At 43.8% G+C, this 14,117-nt stretch overlaps 1 protein-coding gene and 1 non-coding gene across 3 annotated transcripts; both read left to right on the plus strand.

Moving 5' to 3' along the window:
• The first annotated feature begins 48 nt into the window (after positions 1 to 48).
• Positions 49 to 12,616, plus strand: LOC112227939 (ATP-binding cassette sub-family F member 2). 2 transcript variants are annotated; one of them, XM_024392962.2, is made up of 15 exons: positions 49 to 146; positions 2,124 to 2,273; positions 2,512 to 2,724; positions 3,089 to 3,271; positions 4,968 to 5,139; positions 5,590 to 5,685; positions 5,770 to 5,872; positions 6,702 to 6,797; positions 7,018 to 7,137; positions 7,329 to 7,418; positions 7,514 to 7,624; positions 7,715 to 7,777; positions 9,431 to 9,559; positions 9,902 to 10,105; positions 12,068 to 12,616. In XM_024392962.2, the coding sequence occupies exons 2-15, from the start codon at positions 2,132 to 2,134 to the stop codon at positions 12,182 to 12,184; spliced, it is 1,839 nt and encodes a 612-aa protein (XP_024248730.1). In that variant the 5' UTR covers positions 49 to 146; positions 2,124 to 2,131; the 3' UTR covers positions 12,185 to 12,616. The 2 variants fall into 2 exon arrangements, with proteins under 2 accessions (XP_024248730.1, XP_024248731.1); XM_024392963.2 differs by lacking the exon at positions 49 to 146 and adding an exon at positions 1,425 to 1,561.
• Positions 5,242 to 5,324, plus strand: LOC112228076. Its single transcript, XR_002949972.1, has one exon. It is a non-coding gene; the product is annotated as a small nucleolar RNA SNORD100 (small nucleolar RNA).
• Positions 12,617 to 14,117: the final 1,501 nt, after the last annotated feature.

Raw genomic sequence — 14,117 nt, forward strand, 5'->3', positions numbered from 1 at the left:
ACCTTGCGATGTTTTGAAATGCGGGCTTTTATTTTGAAGGTTTGTTCAATAATAGAAAGTTACGTCATCGTTAGTGTCGCTAGCAGAATAGTATCAAATAGTTCAGTGACAGCTAGCCTGCCGAAACTCGTGTGACTGTCATCAAGGTAAGAAAGTCAGACACTGAAGAATAAAATATATTGTCGTGACTCGCACAGTTCGCGCGAAAAAGAGACAGTTGAGTTGCAACAACGCGAGTTAGGCTAGCCACGTTGCTGCTAGTTTGCGCAACTCAGTCTGTAGCGAGCTAGCTATATATGTCAGCTATTGATTGCAATTTCACTTAGTTTCATTTGTCTGATATTCATGGTAGCCGATGAGTTAGTTAGATTCGCCAGCTACCATGTCATAAGCAACCTTATAGCTTGCTGCGCTAGTGCAACCGGCTAGGCCATGCCTAGCCACCACAATCAGTGCGTTTTTACGTGAACTGCGACATAGCGGATTAAACTCAACGATTTACGATATGGAGTTGTACCACGACTAATGTGGGCGGACTGGAGCTCGACGTCACTTAAAACGCAATTGTTCTGTGTAATTGCGGGTTGTCATTAGTTACCACAGCCACAAAGTCAAAATGGTCTATATCGTAGAAAATCGTGAAAACTAGCCTTTTGGTATTGTTAATATAAGGTTAGCAGTGTGGTTTAGAATCAGATTCAAGAAGATACATTTTACAAATAGGCGTTTAGCCATAATTGACTTTGTGGCTGTGGTAACTAGGCACGACTACTTGTGGGCTATTCTTTGGGTGCTGAAATCAGTAGTTATTTTTATAAAAACGTCATTTTATGTGACATCGAGCACCAGTCCGCCCACACTGGTCGCATGTCAACTCCATCGTAAATCCCGGAGTTGAGTTTAGTCAGCTACTGCAACATGTGAGCTGCTGTAGTAGAGCTCGCCAGCATGTAGTTCTAAAAACCGGAAATGAGTTACCGCTGGTTCACACAATTATTCATATGGGAATAATACATGGGGGAAAGAATAGGGTTTTGGGATAAACTCCGACAATAAGTTCTGGTGTTAACACAGATTTTGGATATTTTATACGTTTTGTTCTATGAGATATCATTACTTTAAACATGACCTTTATCTCGTTCCGTTACTGGACTGGGAGCATAAGGAACGTTTCACAAGACAAGATGGAGGTCTTTTATTAGGATCACCATTAGCTGTTGCAAAACTAGCAACTACTCTTCCTGGGGTCCACACAAAACATGAAACCTGACATAATTACATATCAATAGACAAGAACAGCACTACATAAATGTAGGGAGTGTTGTCTCGTCATGGATCGCATTTATTTTGGGAGGTCGTAAAATATGACCTTTTCATTCGACAGAAAAAACGATTGTTTTAGTAGATAATAAAACATGTTTGGTTACTTTTTCCTCAACTTGTTTCTATAACATTCTAGCAAGTCAAGGTAACTTACAGAGCAGCTAGCTCGCTAAGAGCTAGGCTGTTTGCTAGCGACCTCCTAATTATACTAAAAAATGAACGTCAGTGAACTGAAACGGTAAGCAACAGTCTTAACAGCCTATCTGTATTTTGAACATATTAAAATAGTACTTATAGGAATGGGTAATTGTTTACAAGTTGCTAACTATCCCATAAACCCATCGACGGAAACCACATGTTTTCATCGTCAGTGGTTTGGTAACTTATTCGACGGACTCTGGCCGGACTGAAGAAGACGCAGTTTTAAAAAATTCAAACGGAGCGGTTGTTTTTATTTAACTAACTAGGCAAGTAGTTAAGAACAAATTCGTATTTACAATGACAGCCTATCGGGGAACAGTGGGCCTTGTTCAGGGGCAGAACTAAATATTTTTTACCTTGTCTCCTCTAGGATTCGATCCAACAACCTTTCGGTAACTGTCCCAATGCTCGAACCATTAAGCTACCTGCCGTCCCTGGGAATTAAATGCATGCCTCCTAAATCTAGATAAAGCAACTCTAATTTCAACGTCACGTCAACACATTGCTGCTATGTTTCTTGCCATTCACTAACGTCCACAGCAAAGTACTCGGCAGTCCATTTCTGTTGCTCTCTTCTTGTTTTGGATGTTGGGGTTCAGACGGAGCAATGCCGTCAGATCTTGCCAAGAAGAAGGCAGCGAAGAAGAAGGAAGCTGCGAAGTCCCGCCAGGCGGGTACCAAGAAAACGGATGAGTTTAATGGGGAGAACGACCAGCCAGAGAGCCAGGAAAATGGAGCAGACAGCAATGGTGAGAGGAGTGAAAATGCACTGAAGAGTTATCAATTATATAATCCGTTTTGGATTAATATGTCCATTTGTTGGTTGAATATAAATTATGCAAAACTTGTGACACTTTCTCTGCTGGGAATATTTCTTTCAGCACTATTCCAACGGCTTCCATTAACCAAGGGGTCTGACAGCTTTAACCCTCACGCTAACACTCTACTTGGGCTTAATATAGTCAACCAGACTATTGTGATTGACAGGGGTGGCTAGCCTGACTAAGGAGCTGGATGAGTTTGAGCTGAAGAAGCTGGATGCGCGGGCGGTGACGGGGGTGCTGGCGTCCCACCCCAACAGCACCGACGTGCACATTGCCAGCCTGTCGCTCACCTTCCACGGTCAGGAGCTGCTGACCGACACCAGCCTAGAGCTCAACTCGGGACGGCGTTACGGCCTCCTCGGCCTCAACGGCACAGGTAGGTAGTACCACCATAAGTCGTCGCATAGGGGCGTAGCCCTAAGCCAGGGGCCACAACCTCAATGATTTTCACTGACACATTTCTCATTTGTAGAAGGTCTGCACTCAAAAAATAGATTTTCAAAGTATTTTTATTTATTTAGAGGCAACAGAGTTAGGCCATTATCTGTGTGAAAGTGTTTTTTCCACTGTGTTCTTTTCTTTGGCCTGACCTGACACTCACTGACACATTTCTCTCTCTTCATTAAGTATCATTTGATCACCATTTGCATGTTACCATTGCAGCTTAAGTAGATCTTAAATGTGGATGTGTACATTGTATTTGAAACCCGCTGCTAACGTATGGCGTTTCCCCCTGCCAGGAAAGTCCATGTTGTTGTCAGCCATCGGCCATCGTGAGATCCCCATCCCCGAGCACATAGACATCTACCACCTGACCAGGGAAATGGCCCCCAGTGACAAGACGGCCCTGCAGTGTGTGATGGAGGTGGATGAGGAGAGGATCCAGCTGGAGAAGGAGGCAGAGCGGCTGGCAGCCGAGGACTGTGAGTGACACACATACTGTATCTACAGACCCCTTGACTCTTTCCATATTTTGTTACGTTACAGCTTTATTCTAGAATGGATTAAATATTTATTTTTCCTCAATCTACACACGATGCCCCATAATACAAAGCAAAAACAGGTTTTTAGAAATGTTTTCAACTTTATTAAAAATATAAAACCGATACCTTTACATAAGTATTCGGACACTTTGCTATGAGACTAGAAATTGAGCTCAGGTGCATCCAGCTTCCATTGATAATCCTTTGAGGTGTCTACAACTTTATCGGTGTTCACCTGTGGTAAATTTAATTGATTGGACATGATTTGGAAAGGCACACACCTGTCTATATAAGGTCCCACAGTTGACAGTGCATGTCAGCGCAAAAACCAAGCAATGAGAAATTGTCCGTAGAGCTTCGAGACATGTTTGTGTCGAGGCACAAAGATGTGGGGAAGTGTACCAAAAAATGTCTGCAGCGTTGTAGGTACCCAAGAACACAGTGGCCTCCATCATTCTTAAATGGAAGAAGTTTGGAACCACTAAGAGACTCTTCCTAGAGCGGGCTGCCGGGTCAAATTGAGCAATCGAGGGAGAAGGGCCTTGGTCAGGGAGGTGACCAAGAACCCGATGGTCACTCTGACAGAGCTCTAGAGTTCCTCTGTGGAGATGGTTGTCCTTCTGGAAGGTTCTCCCATCTCTGCAGCACTCCACCAATCAGGCCTTCATGGTAGAGTGGCCAGACTGAAGCCACTCCTCAGTAAAAGGCACATGACAGACCGCTTGGAGTTTGCCAAAAGGTCTGATGAAGCCAAGATTGAACTCTTTGGCCTGCATGCCAAGCGTCACGTCTGAAGGAAACCTGCCACCATCCCTACGGTGAAGCATGGTGGTGGCAGCATCTTGCTGTGGAGATGTTTTTCAGGGGCATGGACTGGGAGTCTAGTCAGTATCAAGGGAAAGATGAACAGAGCAAAGTACAGAGAGATCCTTGATGAAAACCTGCTCCAGAGTGAAGATTCACCTTCCAACAGGACAACAACCCTAAGCACACAGCCAAGACAACGCAGGAGTGGCTTCGGGACAAGTCTCTGAATGTCCTTGAGTGGCCCAGCCAGAGCCTGAACATGAACCCGATCGAACATCTCTGGAGAGACCTGAAAATAGCTGTGCAGGGACGCTCCCCATCCAACCTGACAGCTTGAGAGGATCTGCAGAGAAGAATGAGAGAAACTCCCCAAATACAGATGTGCCAAGCTTGTAGCGTCATACCCAAGAAGACTCAAGGCTGTAATCACTGCCAAAGGTGCTTCAACAAAGTACTGAGTAAAGGGTTTGAATACTTATGTAAATGTGATTAGTTTAAAAAAAATTGCAAACATTTCTAAAAAATCTCTTTGCTTTGACATTATGGGGTATTGTGTGTAGATTGAGAGAGAAAAAAAACCAATCAATTTTAGAATAAAGCTGTAACGTAACAAAATGTGGAAAAACTCTAGGGGTCTGAATACTTTCCGAATGCAATGTATTTTACAAAGCACCTTCATCATTAAAATTGAACTATCAGGTGGAGGTAACTGGGGCATGGTTCGAAACCACCTATTTGTATATTCTCCCGAAAACAACCAGGTGCACAATTAGTTATCTATTCATAAACAATGTAGCTGAAAATGTTCACGCCCACCATCCCTCTGTAGCCGAGTGTGAGAAGCTGATGGAGCTGTATGAGCGTCTGGAAGAGCTGGATGCAGACAAGGCGGAGGTGCGAGCCTCCAGGATCCTCCACGGCCTAGGCTTCAGCGCCGCCATGCAGCAGAAGAAGCTCAAGGACTTCAGCGGAGGCTGGAGGATGCGTGTGGCTCTGGCCAGGTGGGAAAGCGAACATGATGCTTTACGATTAATGAACTGTACTGCAAGTTGAGTTGGTCTCTACGCCTTCTCAACATCCCTTAATGAATTGACAGTGTTGGTTTTGTCGGTGATGATATTCTGGCTCCCTCTACTGAAAGCTGTGAGGATACTGCCATCGTTACCCAATTTATTGCTGAGATAGAGCCAACACACCAAAAATATAAAGTGTTTGTTTCACACTCATGGCTAAGCCTTTTCCTGAGCCAATGCAAGTATTAGGAAGTAGTGTCAGATTGTTATGCAATGAAGTAGACAGGTTTCATTACTAATGGCAGATGCCTGGACATGACCTAGTCATCAATTTTCTTACCCAGTCAGATCTCAGATTACCTTCACAGTTACATTGCAATAATATGAGTAGAAAATGTCTGCAATAAATGCTTTTCTTTTCCCTCTTCATTCTCCTAGAGCTCTGTTCATCAAGCCCTTCATGTTGCTGCTGGACGAGCCCACCAACCACCTGGACCTAGATGCCTGTGTATGGCTGGAGGAGGAGCTCGCATCGTGAGTGTGCTTCATCTGTCAATGTCAATCAGTTTAGTAGTCGCGTGCATTTGAGATGTGCTGAATGTCCTGATCCCTTGTCAGGTTCAGGCGAATCCTTGTGCTCATCTCCCACTCTCAAGACTTCCTAAACGGAGTTTGCACCAACATCATCCACCTGCACCAGAAGAAGCTCAAGTACTTCACGGTAAGAACACAGCAGCGAGCTCACCCACCCCCTGGTCAGACACGATCGATTCACTTTTGCCACACTACTATTTAGCAGTTTATCAAAGGGCATTCAATCACTAGCCTGGTGGAACCAGCCGGTTTGCTCCTTTCACCATTGTTTTAGTTCATTGATAGATTTTATTTGACAATTAAAATACTTAAACATAATACACCTGGCAACAAATGCACATACATTGAAGTGAAAAATAATGGTGAATGCAGCGATCATGCTCGTTCCATCAGGCTATTGAGTCACCCCTTAGAAGGCAAATATGTATTGTGCAGTAGAGCAGGGTTTTCCAAACTCGGTCCTGCGGTGCCCCCCTCCCCTGGTTGCACGTTTAGTTTTTTGCCCTAGCACTACACTGCTGATTAAAATAACCAACTCATCAAGCTTTGATTATTTGAATCAGCTGTGCAATGCTAGAGCAAAAACCAAAACGCGCACCGGGGGGCAGGACCAGTGGAGGCTGCTGAGGGGAGAACGGCTCAACGGTGCAAATGGAATGGCGTCAAATCATGCGTTTGACGTATTTGATACCATTACACTGATTCCGCTCCAGACATTACCACCAGCCTGTTCTCCCCAATTAAGGTGCCGCCAACCTCTTGTGCCCAGGACCCAGTTTGAGAAACCCTGCACTAGTGTCCTAGACAGATACAGCCATCTGATCTCATCACACCTTAAGGGAGGGGGGGGTCGTGGGGTTATGGCCTGTTGCTAATTATGCATGCGAGACGGTGTGTCCGTTGCCTTCACCAAATGGTGTGGGATGACCATGCAGATTCTATTTTTCGAATGAAAGGGTAACTATGACCAGTATGTGAAGACCAGGGAGGAGCTGGAAGAGAACCAGATGAAACGCTTCAACTGGGAACAGGACCAGATCTCACACATGAAGGTAGACGACGCCACATTGTGACGGTGCAGAGTACTAATACTACCCCACATGGAAATATTATTCCCCTGTACTGTAAAAATATGATAGCCTAAGTCCCAGGTTTGTTTGTTCTATCCTTGACACTCATCATCGGAGTTGACAAAAGGCACCAACCGTGGGAACCAGGCTAAAATGGTATGATGCTTTACTCCGATGCCGTCTCTCTCTACCCGCTGTGTAGAATTACATTGCCAGGTTTGGTCACGGCTCGGCCAAGCTGGCACGACAGGCCCAGAGCAAAGAGAAGACGCTGCAGAAGATGGTGGCCTCAGGGCTGACTGAACGTGTGGTGGATGACAAGGTAAGACGCTCACTGAAACATTTGTGTGGATGCAATATTAAATGTACTGGACTGAATCACATTGTTTTCTAAAGCCATCCACGGTTTACTCTTGAACAAAGTAGTGCCTACTCTTAGGAATAAATAATAGGTTCACGCTATGGCTAATTTTAGTGTTGCAGTGGTGGTAATCATCTCTCTCCCTCTCATAGACACTGTCGTTTTATTTTCCTTCCTGTGGAAAGATCCCCCCTCCTGTTATCATGGTTCAGAACGTTAGCTTCAAATACAGTGACAACCAGGTCAGTATGTAGCAATGAGCGGGTTTTTATTGGAGTCTCAGAGCTCGTTTCTTGTGTTCCGTCCTCATTCACTAATCTGCCTATTCCTCCTCCAGCCACACATATACAAGAACCTGGAGTTTGGCATTGACCTGGACACACGAGTGGCTCTGGTGGGGCCCAACGGAGCAGGGAAGTCCACACTCCTCAAACTCCTGATGGGAGAGGTAGGTGGTGCCATTTCAGTCAACTCTTTGTTTTACCATCTCGTAATGACAGTATGGCATATACCGTAAAACCTCTTTCTTTCTCTCCAGCTGCTCCCCACTGACGGAATGATCAGGAAACATTCTCATGTGAAGATTGGCCGATATCACCAGGTAGGAGAAAGGAAGTAGGAACATGACACATTGCCTGGTGGTTCCCAAAGACGGCCTTCCCATGCTGGTTGCTGGGTTTTGATTGACAGGCTTAAATAAACTGAATTTGATGCATGGATGCTTTAACTCGCCATAGCTCGGTTGGAGAGACATAAACCTGCTTGAGCATAATATGCTGACTAGACCGGACACGCGAGTGCGTCCGCGTGTTGAGTTTGTCCATCCACAGACGCGATCAGAACACGCAGGTTAAAGTATCAAAATGAACTCTGAACCAACAATACTGAACAAAAATATAAGCGCAACATGTAAAGGATTGGTCGCATGTTTCATGAGCTGAAATAAAAAAGGTCCCAGAAATTTTCCATACGGACAAAAGATTATTCCTCATTCTGTGCACAAATTTGTTGACATCCCTGTTAGTGAGCATTTCTCCTTTGCCAAGATAATGCATCCACCCGACAGGTGTGGCATAATCAAGAAGCTGATTAAACAACCATTACACAGGTGCACCTTGTGCTGGGGACAATAAATGGCCACTCTAAAATGTGCAGTTTAGTGTCACAACGCCACAGATGTCTCAAGTTGAGGGAGCTTGCAATTGGCATACAGATCGCAGAAATGTCCACCAGAGCATTGAATGTTCATTTCTCTACCATATGCCGCCCCCAATGTCATTTTAGAGAATTTGGCAGTAATCCCAAAACCGGCCTCACAACTGGCAGGGCTGCCCAGTCATGTTAAATCCATAGATTAGGGCCTAATCGACTGATTTCCTTCTATGAACTGTAACTCAGTAAAATCTTAATTGTTGCATGTTGTGTTTATTTTTGTTCTGTATATATTCATTTGGGGACAGGTTGAAACATTCATGGACATTTAGCTAGCTAATTTGTCCTGGGATATAAACATTCGGTTATCTTACCTGAAATGCTCAAGGTCTCTTTTTTTTTCTGGATCTTTGTAGAATTTTGACCCATTTTGGGTCACATAAAATTGTGTTCTCCAACAATTAATCCACAGATAAAAGGGGAAACCCAGCCAGTTTCTTGTAATCTCTTCTCCTTCAGCCTTCTTATTCTTCTGTGGACTTTACATGGTGGTTGGCAACCAACTGACTGGAGTGTGGACCTCAGTTCATCTTTCAATCACCCACATGCTCCTAAAAACCAATGAGATGGGAGAGGCGGGGAATCAAACGTCAAAAATTATATTTTAGATCCTGGGTACGCTGATGCTCGCGAGCAATTTGGATGAAATTGAGTTAACATTTATTTAGCAACGCTCATGCACGCAATGCTGGCGATGTGGTCAGCATGTATGGGTGCTGACACTGGGATTTTGTGTCCGAAAATGTGGGATTGAGTCAATGGTTTTTCAAATGGGAGTTATCGTTTGTCAGATGATAGACAAGAGATTGTCCGTTGAAAATCCAACTATATCCACCTTTTTATGTATGAAGCGTGTGTTGAAAATACTTGAATTAACTTTTTAGACCAAAAACGGTCAATTTCAAGTGCATTCGTGTGTCTCTATCCGACCGCAGCCGAAGACCTAAAGGCCTTTGTCCATCACGCCTGTACTGGGTCAGCACGTACGCTTGTTAAAGTACATCTGAATGTATCTAATAAACCTGTATGGTGTTATCTGCAGCATCTGACAGAGCAGCTGGAGCTGGACCTGTCTCCTCTGGAGTACATGATGAAGTGCTACCCAGAGATCAAGGAGAAGGAGGAGATGAGGAAGATCATCGGCCGCTACGGCCTCACAGGAAAACAACAGGTGAGGCCGCAGAGCTCGGTCCAGGCCCAGGATCCACCGGAGAAGCATTGACCAAATCAGATTGGTCACCTGGTATAGAAACGCCATTTGAAGTGACTTTGGCATGATTGTATCGTCGTCATTAATAGTACAGGAATTAGTGTCTTTGAAAGCTTTTCCCGTGTTTGTTCGGAATACCTGTTCCTCTCAAACCCTGTGTCTTGTAATCCTCCACAATCATTGTAGCGTTAACCTGTGGTGTATTCTGGTGGGTACTTAATGGTGGAATTTGATGTAACAATGATAGTTCTTCAAGAGCATGGAAGCACTTCTTCATGGTCCTTACTCTGTCCTCTCCCCTAGGTGAGTCCGATCAGGAACCTGTCGGATGGCCAGAAGTGCCGGGTGTGCTTCGCCTGGCTGGCCTGGCAGAACCCCCACATGCTCTTCCTGGACGAGCCCACCAATCACCTGGACATCGAGACTATTGATGCCCTGGCTGATGCCATCAATGACTACGAGGGTGGCATGATGCTGGTCAGCCACGACTTCAGACTCATCCAGCAGGTACCACCATTATATGCTCCCTGACCAGTCCCACATCCATACTTCACATCACTTAAGTCTTAGACCCTGCTAGGTAGTTACAATATGGATAATCTCATGGACAGACACATGCAAGTCTGTTTCCAGACCCTACCATCCTTTGATGCGACGACGTCATTTGTACAAATCAAGATTTCGCAGGTGTGCACATCTTTTGAATTTCAGAAAGGGAGGGGATTTTTTTGCCCATGCTTTGGCTGACAGTTTCCTTTTAGGGGGGTGTGGAGACTTCGCCAGTAACTTTTCTCATAAATCTTCCCCCAGAACCTAATCAAGCTCTTGGGTTTCCGAGATACAGTGCCTTGCGAAAGTATTCGTCCCCCTTGAACTTTGCGACCTTTTGCCACATTTCAGGCTTCAAACATATAGATACATTTATTGGATATTTCAAACTTTAACAAATCAAAAACTGAAAAATTGGGCATGCAAAATTATTCAGCCCCCTTAAGTTAACTGTGTAGCGCCACCTTTTGCTGCGATTACAGCTGTAAGTCGCTTGGGGTATGTCTATCAGTTTTACACATCGAGAGACTGAAATTTTTTCCTATTCCTCCTTGCAAAACAGCTCGAGCTCAGTGAGGTTGGATGGAGAGCATTTGTAAACAGCAGTTTTCAGTTCTTTCCACAGATTCTCGATTGGATTCAGGTCTGGACTTTGACTTGGCCATTCTAACACCTGGATATGTTTATTTTTGAACCATTCCATTGTAGATTTTGCTTTATGTTTTGGATCATTGTCTTGTTGGAAGACAAATCTCCGTCCCAGTCTCAGGTCTTTTGCAGACTCCATCAGGTTTTCTTCCAGAATGGTCCTGTATTTGGCTCCATCCATCTTCCCATCAATTTTAACCATCTTCCTGTCCCTGCTGAAGAAAAGTAGGCCCAAACCATGATGCTGCCACCACCATGTTTGACAGTGGGGATGGTGTGTTCAGGGTGATGAGCTGTGTTGCTTTTACGCCAAACATAACGTTTTGCATTGTTGCCAAAAAGTTCAATTTTGGTTTCATCTGACCAGAGCACCTTCTTCCACATGTTTGGTGTGTCTCCCAGGTGGCTTGTGGCAAACTTTAAACGACACTTTTTATGGATATCTTTAAGAAATGGCTTTCTTCTTGCCACTCTTCCATAAAGGCCAGATTTGTGCTATATACGACTGTTGTCCTATGGACAGAGTCTCCCACCTCAGCTGTAGATCTCTGCAGTTCATCCAGAGTGATCATGGGCCTCTTGGCTGCATCTCTGATCAGTCTTCGCCTTGTATGAGCTGAAAGTTTAGAGGGACTGCCAGGTCTTGGTAGATTTGCAGTGGTCTGATACTCCTCCCATTTCAATATTATCGCTTGCACAGTGCTCCTTGATGTTTAAAGCTTGGGAAATCTTTTTGTATCCAAATCCGGCTTTAAACTTCTTCACAACAGTATCTCGGACCTGCCTGGTGTGTTCCTTGTTCTTCATGATGCTCTCTGCGCTTTTAACAGACCTCTGAGACTATCACAGTGCAGGTGCATTTATACGGAGACTTGATTACACACAGGTGGATTGTATTTATCATCATTAGTCATTTAGGTCAGCATTGGATCATTCAGAGATCCTCACTGAACTTCTGGAGAGAGTTTGCTGCACTGAAAGTAAAGGGGCTGAATAATTTTGCACGCCCAATTTCAGTTTTTGATTTGTTAAAAAAGTTTGAAATATCCAATAAATGTCGTTCCACTTCATGATTGTGTACCACTTGTTGTTGATTCTTCACAAAAAAATAGTTTTATATCTTTGTTTGAAGCCTGAAATGTTGGCAAAAGGTCGCAAAGTTCAAGGGGGCCGAATACTTTCGCAAGGCACTGTACAATATGGAGAGAAGGGGAACATGTTTTCAATTGAGGTTTGTTCATTTAGTTGTGACAATTTGTTTTGTTTTTTCAGGTGGCTGAGGAGATCTGGGTATGTGAGAAGCAAACCATCACCAAATGGAATAGGGACATCCTGGCATACAAGGAACACTTGAAATCGAAGATTGACAAGCAAGCGCATGACATCTAGAGCCCCTGCAATCTGAGCCAGTAAACCCAATCACCATAATGGATTTGGCCTCCAAAGTGCTCAATGTTCCGGGGGGGAGGAAGAGTTTCCTCCAGGTACAGATCTAGGATCAGCTTCCCTCCTCAAATCCTAAACATTAGTGGGGAAAAAGCTGACCCAAAGTCAGCCTCTAAGGGCAACTTCACCCACCTGCCTCCAGCTCAGGCTGCACTCTGATTGGCTGATTCACCTGAAGCATCTCAAAGTGCATTATGGAACGCATGCCGTCATCATAGAAAAAGTTATATTTTTTCTAATAAGTGTAACAGCCAAAAATGAATGCAGCAGCTTGGAAGGTCATTTGTGCAGAAGAGCATTAATTATGCCTTTTATTTTTATTTAACGTATTGCAATAACGATTTGTCTGAATAAATTACTGAATTGACAATTGAATATTTACGGTCTCATATTGGGGTCTTTGAACAAATACAACATCTTCCAAAATGCAGCTTTTAATTCTGCATTTTCCTTTGACAATGTAGGGAATACGGTGCACTTATCTAAAACATTGAGAAAATAAACTGTATTTTACATCTGTGTAAACATAACATGAGGCAAAATTATGAACGGAGATACTTTGGATTCCTGCTGAACCCAACCACTCATTATGCAACCCATATCATGGCCCACTATTTGCTTTGAGAAGTCAAGCTCTCCACAACCACCAACAATGCTTAGCTTTCCAGTTGCTGGCTAATCAAATGTTAGTACAGTTGGAGTCATTAAAACTCGTTTTCCAACCACTCCACAAATGTCTTGTTAACAAACTATAGATTTGGCAAGTCGGTTAGGACATCTACTTTGTGCATGAAGTAATGTTTACAGACAGATTATTTCACTGTATCACAATGCCAGCGGGTCAGAAGTTGACTGTGCCTTTAAACAGCTTGGAAAAATCCAGAAAATGTCAAGCTTCTGATAGGCTAATTGACATTTGAGTCATCAGTCAGGAAGTTAAAGCTTGGTCGCAAATGGGTCTTCCAAATGGACAATGACCCCAAGCATACTTCCAAAGCTGTGGCAAAATGCCTTAAGGACAACAAAGTCGTCTCCAGCATATTGGAGTGGCCATCAAAGCCCTGACCTCAATTCTAAAGAAAATCTGTGGGCGAGCAAGGAGGCCTACAAACCTGACTCAGTTACCTCAGCTCTGTCAGGAGGAATGGGCCAAAATTCACCCAACTTTTTGTGTGAAGCTTGTGGAAGTTTACCCGAAACGACATTTGACCTAAGTTTAAATTGTTTAAGGCAATGCTACCAAATACTAATTGAGTGTATGTAAACTTCTGACCCACTGGGAATGTGATGAAATGAATAAAAGCTGAAATAAATCCCCCTCTACTATTATTCTGATATTTCACATTCTTAAAATAAAGTGGTGATCCTAACTGACCTAAAACAGGGAATTTCTACTAGGATTAAATGTCAGGAATTGTGAAACTGAGTTTAAATGTATTTGGCTAAGGCGTATGTAAGCTTCCTACTTCAACTGTAGATAGAACCTGCCTTAGCCTGAACCACCCCCAACATTTGTTTTTTTGACAATACAGGAAGTAAGTAAATGTTGGACCTCAGTAGTGTTAACTGATTCATTAGAGAATTCAGGTGGAAAACTGGGTGAAAACATGCTGTGATATATGAAGGTTATATCCCTGATCAATTCCTAATCATAGTTCCTTTGCTTTATGTAGATTGGACATCATGCATACTATACCTCTGCCAGGCCCAGGGGGATCTACATTCTGAGTGAAGTTTCCCTTAGTTACAGATCAAGGATCAGCTATCCCTCCCCAATCCTACACTGAACCATTAGCGGGAGAAATGCAAAACTGACCCAAAATCTGCATTTAGGAACAACTGAACCCTACACCGGGATCAACATAGCACACTTATG

Source organism: Oncorhynchus tshawytscha, linkage group LG29, assembly GCF_018296145.1.
Source record: "Oncorhynchus tshawytscha isolate Ot180627B linkage group LG29, Otsh_v2.0, whole genome shotgun sequence".
Classification (NCBI taxonomy): domain Eukaryota; kingdom Metazoa; phylum Chordata; class Actinopteri; order Salmoniformes; family Salmonidae; genus Oncorhynchus; species Oncorhynchus tshawytscha.